Source organism: Carex rostrata, chromosome 35 (assembly GCF_964058835.1).
Source record: "Carex rostrata chromosome 35, lpCarRost1.2, whole genome shotgun sequence".
In the NCBI taxonomy this organism is placed as follows: domain Eukaryota; kingdom Viridiplantae; phylum Streptophyta; class Magnoliopsida; order Poales; family Cyperaceae; genus Carex; species Carex rostrata.
This window is the reverse complement of record NC_135952.1, coordinates 3,891,221-3,902,365: the sequence shown is the minus strand read 5'-3', so window position 1 is coordinate 3,902,365 and position 11,145 is coordinate 3,891,221. Positions and strand designations below refer to the sequence as shown.

Sequence of the window (11,145 nt, the reverse complement as noted above, 5' to 3'; positions counted from 1 at the left end):
TTTCCGTTGTGCCATGGATAAAAGAAGAATAACATGTAAATATGTACAACAAGAGATATACAAATTAAATGCCTGCATTGAGATATTCCAACATCATGGATAAGATAAGAGAAGATCAACATGTAAATAGAGAAATAATTATAAATTAAACTCAAATTATACCTCCAATTTCAATCTACAAAAAGTTCTATAACTAAACATTTATTTTGCATTGTGATTTGTGAATGGATCCATCTTGCTCGTCGTTGAAACCCATACGTATAAACGGGCCGATTTTTCCCTCATCTTTTGAGGCTTTTTATTAGCAATATAAATATAATTTCTAATGGTTTTAAGCCCAAATCTTAATAAATCAGCCCATAACTAATAGTTAGGCCCATATTAAGTTTATTTGTAGCCCAACTGCTCCTTTAAGCGAAGTATCTTTTTTTAGCTGGTACTACTGCATTTCTTCTCTTCTACTGTCCTTCTTCCGCTTCCTCTTTCCTCTTTCCTCTTCCTGCTGCAGTGCTGCTCTCTAGGTCTAGGGTTTTTCAATCAAAAGGAGCTAGTAAACCTTAAGCGAGCGATGGACGGAGACGACGACCTCACGGTTTCAGCGATGATCGACGACCCAATGTCTAACGGTGCCGAGTCCGCATCTCCCGCCACGGCGGCGATGGGAGAGCCGATGGACGTCGAGGCGTACGCCGCCATGTACACCGGGCGTACGAAGATTATAAGACTTCTCTTCATCGCTGACAATTGTGACAACGAGGCGATGAAACTAGAGGCACTGCGCATGGCCTATGACGAGATCAAAAAAGGAGAGGACACCAATCTTCACCGAGAGGTGTCATCCAAGATCCGAAATCGCCTTGGACCTAAGTACACTGTTGATAATGCTTGGGTCGAATCAGTTGAAAAGCGCGCTGCTTTGAGAAGAGATAAGCTTGATAACGAACTCAACGGCTACAGGGTACGTTGCAGGATAATGCCTTTGTTTCTCTTCTTACAATCTTATAAATTTTGTCAATTTTTACATCTGAAAAATTCCTGTGAGTTTATCCATTACAAATCATATAAGGGTATGTTCGTTTGCCACGGGATTACAGGGGATGGGATTTGATGGGATGGGAACCCATTTTTGAAATCCCATGAACCCTAAACCCGTGTAATCCTGTGAAAATCCTGTGTAATCGCAATTAACTTAAAATCCCATCAATTCCCACTAAATACTTGCCATCTGAACAGGGCCTAATACTGTTGCCTTGCATTGTTTCAAGTACTAACAATCATAATACATGTTTTTCTTTGTTGGTAAATGTGTAGACTAACCTAATAAAGGAGAGCATAAGGATGGGATATAATGACTTTGGTGAATTCTACTACGCACATGGGATGCTGTCAGAGTCGTTCAAGAGCTACATAAGGACACGGGATTACTGCACGACGTCAAAGCACATAGTGCAGATGTGCATGAATATCATCCTTGTTAGCATTGAACTCGGCCAGTTTTCACATGTCACCAACTATGTTTCCAAGGCCGAGAATACCCCTGACCCCCTCCCTCCTGTCACTCAGGCCAAGCTCAAGTGTGCCTCTGGCTTGGCCTTTCTTGAGACCAAGAAGTACAAATTTGCTGCACGCAAAGTCGGTTCCCTACTTCATTCTTTTAATTTACTTATTTACGCCTAAACTATGAATTTCTAGTCTAGATGCAACTAATGACTCCATTTACATTGGAATTAATTATTGATTATGCACAGGTTTTGTATTTGATTGTTACTCAAAGTCCAGACTGACAGTATGTTGTATGCTATGTAGTTTATAGAAACTGGCTATGAACTTGGAAACAACTACTCTGAAGTGATCGCACCTCAAGATGTCGGTTTGTATGGCGGATTATGTGCGCTCGCCTCTTTTGATCGCACTGAGCTTAAGGTATGCTTTCGTACTGACCTTCTTTTATTGACGTGCATTGTCGTAACATCCCTATACACTAGTTTGAATGTCCTAAACTAGAACAAATGGTGATGGTGATTTGTTTTTTACTTGTGTTTTTGGCAGACAAAAATTATTGACAATGTTGGCTTCCGGAATTTTCTGGAGTTGGTTCCAGAAGTTAGGGAGCTGATTAATGACTTCTATGCAAGGTATGCATTTCTCATTGGATTGTTTTTCAGTTGGTAATTGATATGCTTTTCTTGATATTTTGCTGTGAAACTATATTTCCTATCCCAAGTATTTTTTAGCTTTAATAAGCTTTTTTAGCTGAATAATTATGGCAAGAACTAATTCTGATCAACACATTTAGATTTTAGGTGATCTTTTTCATAATCAGTAATCCTGTTGTCAAGGAGCTAAAAATTGTAGTGCCTCTTTTTTGTACTTCATTGGACTTGACAATTTCGGATGACGATGTAGGATTTTTTAATGTTCAGCTGGAAATCTTATTTGCTGTTTAATCTCAATGTTGTGTGATTTAGAACAGACTCTGTAATTAGTTACTTGTTTTTTTAATTTTGAAAGATTATTTGATAGTGAAAACTTACTGGTACAGCCGATATGCGTCGTGCTTGGGGTATCTGGAGAAGTTAAAGGCAAATCTACTGCTGGACATTCATTTGCATGATCATGTTGAGACTTTATACACAGAGATCCGCCACAAGGCAATAATTCAGTACACCCTTCCTTTCATCTCTGTTGATCTCCACAACATGGCCGATGCCTTCAAGACCACTGTTGCCGGGCTTGAAAAGGAATTGGAGGCGCTCATCACCAATGGCCAAATTCAGGTACTTTTAAATTCCCTCTTGGAGCATTTTAAAATCTGTTGTCCTATGCCTGATCTGTACAGTTAATAGTTGAGGTTTTGTTGGGTAAGTTTTAACTAATGCTCGATTGGCAATAGGGTTTAGTAGGAAGTGGCCTCTAGTAGGAATGACCCGTTATTCCTTGAAATATGGAATACCATGTCTTGTTTATCCAAAAATGGGGCATAAATTGCTCATTACATGACTAGAATGGTTGCAGAAATTACCCAACATTCCTGGTCTATGCAATTAATATTTGAGGAAATGAAGTTTTGGTATGGATGACCAAAATTTACTTGAAATTTGGAGAATCATAGGTGTCCGTTCATGCATACTTGTAGTAGGGTTAGATGTGTCAACATTTGATGGATCAACCTTCTATGTTACAATATATTCTGGAGTAGAATGCATGCCACCATTATAATATATCTATTGTGACATGCTAAATCCTTATTTTAATTTAATTTTTTAGCATTGTTGTCCTTCAAGAATCAGTTTGTAATGAATTTATATTTGTTCTCTTATTATTATGGGATTATTTTTTAAAAACGTGCAGGCACGGATAGACTCCCATAACAAGATTCTCTATGCAAGGCATGCAGATCAAAGAAAAGCAACATTTCAGCGGGTCCTACAGACAGGTGGAGAGTTTGAGAGGGAAGTTAGGTCCATGCTGCTCAGAGCTAATCTCGTAAAGCATGAAGTCAGTGCTAAGTCAGGAAGGAAATTTTGAACTGTGGCCTTGAATAATTTTGCGAATGCCTTGCTTCAAGTTATCTAAATGTCCTCTCCTCTACCCGACAATGCCAATAGCTTCTTGTTCTGATTTCAGTTGTTTAGAAGTGTACAGCACATACAGCTTACTTGGCTTGTCATGCAATACTGTCGTGTTTTGGGTTGTCGAAATGGATGTTTTATTAGCAACTGTTGTTTGCATGTTGGCCGGTTTTGTTAGTTGAGATTATTTTTCCTGTGGGTGTTATATATTAATGGTTTCAAAAAGTTTTGCATTAGTTTTTTTTGACAAAAGTGGGGGTTGTCCACCAGTTTCATTACATAATTCCAAAAGATTGTTTTGTTACAATAGCAGTGGTGCTGAGAAGAGAACCACTGAGCATATGCTAATCAACTAGAAGGGCCAAACCTTCCACTAAATGACTGTATTTTAACAGCTACTCAGGTTTTGAACCAAAAAAAAGTATAAATTCTGAAAACAAGGCAGCAGGATTATGTAAAACCACAAGACCAAAATAAATCAATAAAAGTGGAAAGGAATTAAAAACGATGCTTAAAAGCTTTTAAACATCAAGAAAAAAAACTATAATAATTAATGATAATAACTAACATGCACATTAATCTACACAACAATTAAGAACAAAATGAACAAATAGCACACTATATATGTTCCTATTAAGCAAACAAATTGAACCACAAGGAACTAATGGGTACATTTATCTACACAACAATTAAGAACAAAATGAACAAATAGCACACTATATATGTTCCCATTAAACAACCAAAATGAACTAATGAGTACATCAATCTACACAACAATTAAGAACAACATGAACAAATAGCACACTATATATGTACCTATTAAACAAGCAAAATGAACCAAAATGAACTATGAGTACAGTAATATACACAACAATTAAGAACAAATAGTACACTATATGTTCCTATTAAACAAGCAAAATGAACTAATGAGTACATTTATCTACACAACAATTAAGAACAAAATGAACCAAAATAGCAAACTATATATGTTCCTATTAAACAAGCAAATCAGCCACAACAAGGCAGTTCCATCATGATACCATTACAAAAGCATTCTCAATTAATTTCGCTTTCCTTGCATAGCCCACCTAACCTATTCTTAAGACTTAAGAGCACATCAGGCTCAAGGAAGGACTTTAGAATGCTATAGGTCACAGCATCAGGCTGATGCCCTTTAGAAATCATGTCATCTAAAATATTCATTGCCTTCTCAATTTCACCTTTTTTCCCCAACCTATCTATAAGAGTGCTGTAGGTTATGACATTAGGCTCATGCCCTTGAGAAACCATGTCATCTAGAATATTCATTGCCTTCTCAACTTCATCTTTTTTACACAAACTATCAATAAGACTGCTGTAGGTTATGACATCAGGCTCATGCCCTTTAGAAATCATGTCATCTAGAATATTCATTGCCTTCTCAATTTCACCCTTCTTACCCAACCCATCTATAAGAGTATTGTAGGTCACCACATTAGGAGCATACCCTTTAGAAATCATGTCATTCAGAATATCCATTGCCTTCTCAATTTCACCATTTTTGCACAGCCCATCAATAAATATGGTGTACGTCACAACATTAGGCTCGTGCCCTTTAGAAATCATGTTATTTAGAAAATCAAATGCCTTATCAATTTCACCTTTCTTGCACATCCCATCAATAAGAGTGCTATAGGTGACGACATTAGGCTCAAGCCCTTTAGAAATCATGTCATAGAGAAAATCCATTGCCTTCTCAATTTCACCCTGCTTGCATAACCCATCAATAATAATGGTGTAGGTCACAACATTAGGTTCATGCCCTTTAGAAATCATACTCTTTAGGCATTCAAATGCCTTACCAATTTCAGCTTTTTTGCACATCCCATCAATAAGAGTGCTATAGGTTATGACATTTGGCTCATGCTCTTTAGAAATCATGTTATCTAGAATATCCATTGCCTTCTCAATTTCACCATTTTTACCCAACCTATGTATAAGTGCGCTATAGGTTACAACATCAGGCTGATGCCCTTCAGAAATCATTTCATCTAGAACATCCATTGCCTTCTCAATTTCACCTTTTTTACACAACCCATCTACAAGACTGGTGTAGGTCACCGCATCAGGACGAATCCCTTTAAAAATCATATCGCTTAAGAGATCCATTGCCTTCTCAATTTCACCTTTTTTACATAACCCATCTATAAGTGTGTTGTAGGTCACAACACTAGGAGCACACCCTTTAGAAATCATATCACCTAAAAAATCCATCGCCTTCTCAATTTCACCGTTTTTACACAACACATCAATAAGAGTGCTGTAGGTCACCACATTAGGGCGAATCCCTTTAGAAATCATCTCGTGTAGGAAATCCATCGCCTTCTCAATTTCACCTTTTTTACACAACCCATCTATAAGAGTGTTGTAGGTCACAACACTAGGAGCACACCCTTTAGAAATCATCTCGCGTCGGAAATCCATTGCCTTCTCAATTTCACCTTTTTTACACAACCCATCTATAAGAGTGTTGTAGGTCACAACAGTAGGAGTACACCCTTTAGAAATCATATGCCGTAGGAAATCCTTTGCCTTCTCAATTTCACCTTTCTTGCACATCCCATCTAGAACAATGTTATAGGTCACAGCATTCGGTCGGCATCCAAGCTTCGGCATTTTGTCGAGCACCATAATGACAGCCTCACCAATCCTATTCTTGTGACATAGGCCTTTAAGCATTGGACTAAAGATATGAGAATTAGTGCTGTGACCCTCTTTATGATACCGTCCCAGAAAACCAAACATTAGGCTGACCCGATTAGTTTGCACACTGCATTCCATCAAGATCTTATAAGTATACTGATTAGGATAGATTCCTTCTTCTTGGGTTAAGCGGGTGAAGAAGGAAAAGACAAGGTTGATTAACGTTTTGGTACGAACCAAGGCGGCGAAGAACTCATTGAATTCACGGATGTCAGCTCGACGATTCAACAGCCGATTGAACTGTGGATGCGCCTCTTTGGCAGTAATGATATCCACCTTCTGTTGCTTCCCCTTCCGACTTTTCCCCGCCTTCCGCTTCTTCTCCTTCCTTTTCTGCTGAGGTGGCGTCTCAATCTTTCCAAAAAGATCATCAAAATTGATGTTAATGGGGGAATTAGCAGGTGGTGGATTTGGTTTGTTGGTTATGTTGTGGGGATGAGAATTGGTGGATTGGGGGAATGCATAGCAGACAAGGAAGATGCCTTGATGAGAAGCAAATTTGTATGATGACTGGGATTTGGAAGCGGACGGTGAAAGCAAAGAGGAGGTGACAAGAGATAAGGCACACACCATTTGATTCTAATGTAGATTGGTTCTAGTCTCTTTCTCCCTCCCTCTTTCAAGAATTCTATCTAACAAAATTGTGTGGAGCTGCTGCTTATTTTGTACTACTGCAATAAAAGGAAATAGCATATAATTAATTGACATATTCTGAAGGAATGTGAATTTAACAAGAAATTACAAAAAACAGCTTTATAGAGTCACTAATGAAATGTAGCACAAGATTCATCTACTAAAAGAGAAAATGGCTCCAAACCAGAATAAGAAGAACAGAGAGCGGCTCCCTGCTGTCTGCTGATGCTTATCGTCTTTGTCGAGAGATCCATCGATGTAAAGACGAGAATTGCGGGCTGTGCTTTACTAATTTATTATGGGCCGAAAGAATAAAAATTGGGCTGGAGACTAATAATGAGAGAAGAGCTAACTAAACCGATCCACTTTAGGCCCAATTTGAAATGTACTACAAAATGCGGTCCTGATTTTGTTAGGTGGTCTCTCACTTTCTAGATTTTAGTTTCCAACCTTTACAAATTGGAGTCATATTGTAAAACAACCAACCGATTATACGGACCCACGTGCCATCCATACATAGACGACGCAGAGCGCCGACAGCTGTCATGCTACCTGGCACCGGATCCATCCAAAGATTGGCCCTACCCTGCCCTGCCCCAACAGTAACCAACGAGCGTCTTGTCAGACCAAGTGCGATTCTAGAGGAGAAAGGTTTGAACCCGTACTACATGTCCAGACCAGACCTGCTGCCCCACCACCAGGCTACGACCTATTCTGACCAGTGAGACTACTGGTCATAACTCATAACTACCCATGTCTTAGTCTGACTATGAATAATAGTGGACTGTGGACCGAACTTCCCAAGCCAAGCCTTCATAAATAAATAATTAGAGAGGGAATAATTGGGAGGTTTGTCATTTTGCCAATGCATAAGACTATAATATACCTCATGGACGATGTTTACATGTGCACATTACATATGAAAACTATTGATTCTCCATTTGTTTAATGATCTATCTAATATCTAGAAAATTTCACATTAGAGTTGCCTCGCCCTCGCAGAGCGAGAAAGCGAGCGAAGCTTCCTAGTTCGGCGTTAAGCGTTCATACTTCATACAGTATGAGGGCAAACTGGTAATTAAAGATAGGAACGCATTAGCATATGCCACGCCGGCAGCACAGGGGACCCTACTAAGTAAACCCTATTAATATATCAATCAATCAATAAACTAATCGAAAGAATTAAAATCGTAATAAAATACAAAAAGAAACTGTATATATTAATACAGCGACGTGCCTCTCCCACTCTCTCCTCTCTCTCCCCTCCACTCCCCTCCCCACTCCCTCGTCTTTCGATTTTATCTCCCGCCTTTTCCCATGCCTCTAATTTTCACCTCCTTTTCTCCCCAAATCACACTTGAATAAATAAACAAACCCCAATTCCCACCAAAAGGAAACTAACAACAAATGGGGCGTGCTAGTAGATGGCTAGCAAACCTTCTCGGCTGGAAGAAACCCGACTCCTCCGAGTCTAAACCCAAAAAATGGCGGTTTGGAAAATCATACCGCGAGAAAAAAGACAACCCCCGAGCGCCGCCTCAGGCGAAGGTTGAGATGGAAGAGGAGAAGAGAGGATCCTACAGAGATTCACTGGAAGAAGAAGAAGAAGACAGTAAGAGAGCGATTGCTGTTGCCGCTGCAACAGCTGCGGTGGCGGAAGCTGCCGTAGCAGCCGCTCAGGCAGCAGCAGCTGTAGTGAAGCTAACAAGTGGAGGAGGTAGAATCGTAAAAAGCAGTGTCGGTGGGAGGAAGGAAGAGTGGGCCGCCGTAAAAATCCAGTCCGTGTTTCGTGGTTATTTGGTATGAAATTATATATAATTTTTATTTTTTATTATTAACTTGGTAAATACGAGTAGAAATTAGAGTTACAGTTTTATCTTGTCTGTTAGTATGAAAAATAGAACCTGATGTCAGCTCTGAGCATTTTATTTCTAGCTCTTCCTGTCTTATTCGGTTCGGTGGCAGAGCTGGCTGGATTGCGTGAATCGATTCTATCTCGTCAGTGGTCACGTCAATTTTATTTGTTTTTACGTTTTACCCCTATCCCTATGAGTTGTTGAGTTCCCCGAGAGCATTATGCTCTCTGTGCCTCCTCTCCTCGTGAACCGATATGGCATTATGAGTGTGACCTCTCAAATTTGCATTTACAATTACACAGGTGTTAATATTAAATATTATAGTAAAATTGCATTAATTTGATGAGTAGTTGGTGAGCCGTCGGTTTCATATTCTGCATTTAGTAATTCGTTAATAAAAGAGTAGTAATATTGGCTGATTAATTCGTTAATTATCTTGAAAACTGGTTGGGTGTGAATGCTTGCTTTTTTTTGTCTCTTCATGATCCAGATCACGTGTTAAGAATCTCGTGTTGTCGCTATTTTATTACATGAAATGAAATATATATATATATATAATTGAATAAAAATATGAAGACATTGGTTCTTTTATGGATGGTACTTGAGTCAAAGTCAACTCTGCAGGGAAGACCTGTGTCTGGCTTGTATCTTTCTTTCTTTTTTCCGTTGTTCAAACTTAGACATAGTAAATGATACATTGTAAAGCGTTTATTTTGTTTAATAAATTATTTAATTAAGGGATTATTGTTCAGGCACGAAGGGCATTAAGGGCTTTAAGAGCACTAGTTAGGCTACAAGCAATAGCAAGGGGTAATATTGTCCGAAGGCAAGTAGCTGAGACGCTTAGATGCATGCATGCATTGGTCAGAGTACAGGCTCGAGCTCGCGCCTGCCGGGCTTTGAAATCTGATCGCTACCGGCCTGATAGACCTCCCCGCTCTCATTCGGTATTTGCTTTGTTCATTTTCTTCCCCTTTTTTTTTGTTGGGAAAGTTTATCAATAATGCCTTAAAACCAAGGAAAACATGTCCATGATTAAAAAAACATGTTATTTGGACAATGCAGGTTAATGCAACATATGACAAATCAGATCAAGTTGTTCCGACTAATGGTCCAAAATCGCGGAGATCACCATCGCTAAAGGTTAGACAAAATTCCTAGCTTGTCAAGTTACCTTTGCTTGTATAATCGAATGACTAATTGTATTAAGTGTCTTCTTCAACAGAGGAACTCGTCAAAACCGGTAGGTTCACAAGCTGCTGATCATGGCCGATCGAAATCCACCGGTGGTTGGAACTGGCTGGACCGTTGGATGGAAGAGAAATACTCCAATAGCACACAAGCTGACGACGAAAAAAGCACCAAAATCCTCGAAATTGATCCCGGAAAACCATCCAAAACACCGCAAAAGAAGCCGGTAAACCAAGTAATGGTAATGGCCTCTTCTTGCTCGAATCTAACCCAACCAGAATCTCCCTCCAAGGACTCAACCACAGCCCAACTGTCTGTCCCAAGCCCATCAACTGTCGACATGGCAGAGTCATATATCTACCCTGATCATCCTTTTTCATACGTAGAAAGCCCGTATTACTCGGCAACATCTCGGCCCGGTAGTTCCAAACGGGGTGCATTCACGCCTTCTAAGAGTGAGTGCACGGGTGGTTTTAGCGTGTTTGGTGGATATACTGATTATTATCCGAATTACATGACTAACACCGAGTCATCTCGTGCCAAGGCACGGTCACAGAGTGCCCCAAAACAGAGGCCACAAACTGAGAGATTGGGTTCGGTTAAGAGAGCATCAGCTTTGCAAATGAAGTATGCAAACAAGGCGTACCCGGGATCAGGCCGATTGGATCGGATGGGCATGCCTATCGGGTATTGATCCGTTTTAATTTGATGGTGGGTAATAGGTTGTAACTTGTAAGTGAAGTGTTTGTCAAGAGTTCAACCATCTTTTGTACTTTGCTTTAAATGATCATACTAAACTAATGAATATTTTGATATATATATTTAAAAGTTACTCTTCTGAAGTTGGCGTTGGCGTTGGCGTTGGCGTTGGGTTATCTCTGATTTAATAAATTATGTAAAAAGTGTATGGTATGGTTAGTGAGATGGTTTAGATAATTAGATTAAGATAAAACAGCCGTTAGATTTGTGTCGTTTCTGTTGTCTGGAGCTGTAAATTCGGCTGGTTTGTCGTATTGTTCTAATTTCTAAAGCTTATCGTGGACAGTTAGGTAAACCTGGTTCCTTTTATTTACACTGTTATTTGATGAGATAAGAGAAACTTAATCAGGAGAAATAAATTTATAAATTAACGCTCTTTGTAAATATATCTA

The 11,145-nt window shown here is 39.3% G+C and overlaps 3 protein-coding genes across 4 annotated transcripts; 2 read left to right on the top strand and 1 right to left on the bottom strand.

Moving 5' to 3' along the window:
* Positions 1-425: 425 nt before the first annotated feature.
* Positions 426-3,808, top strand: FUS6 (COP9 signalosome complex subunit 1). The gene is made up of 6 exons (XM_078298318.1): positions 426-958; positions 1,312-1,632; positions 1,807-1,923; positions 2,050-2,135; positions 2,543-2,777; positions 3,352-3,808. The coding sequence occupies exons 1-6, from the start codon at positions 569-571 to the stop codon at positions 3,526-3,528; spliced, it is 1,326 nt and encodes a 441-aa protein (XP_078154444.1). The 5' UTR covers positions 426-568; the 3' UTR covers positions 3,529-3,808.
* Positions 3,809-4,204: 396 nt separating this feature from the next.
* LOC144549580 (uncharacterized) lies at positions 4,205-7,143 on the bottom strand. 2 transcript variants are annotated; one of them, XM_078298359.1, is made up of 2 exons: positions 4,541-7,143; positions 4,205-4,321 (listed from the first exon to the last, which is right to left on the bottom strand). In XM_078298359.1, the coding sequence occupies exon 1, from the start codon at positions 6,885-6,887 to the stop codon at positions 4,629-4,631; it is 2,259 nt and encodes a 752-aa protein (XP_078154485.1). In that variant the 5' UTR covers positions 6,888-7,143; the 3' UTR covers positions 4,205-4,321; positions 4,541-4,628. The 2 variants fall into 2 exon arrangements, with proteins under 2 accessions (XP_078154485.1, XP_078154486.1); XM_078298360.1 differs by lacking the exon at positions 4,205-4,321 and adding an exon at positions 4,361-4,495.
* Positions 7,144-8,190: 1,047 nt separating this feature from the next.
* Positions 8,191-10,818, top strand: LOC144549620 (protein IQ-DOMAIN 22-like). The gene is made up of 4 exons (XM_078298396.1): positions 8,191-8,747; positions 9,556-9,750; positions 9,869-9,946; positions 10,029-10,818. Exons 1-4 carry the CDS (start codon positions 8,355-8,357, stop codon positions 10,686-10,688), a joined length of 1,326 nt encoding a protein of 441 aa, XP_078154522.1. The 5' UTR covers positions 8,191-8,354; the 3' UTR covers positions 10,689-10,818.
* The last annotated feature ends 327 nt before the right edge of the window (positions 10,819-11,145 follow it).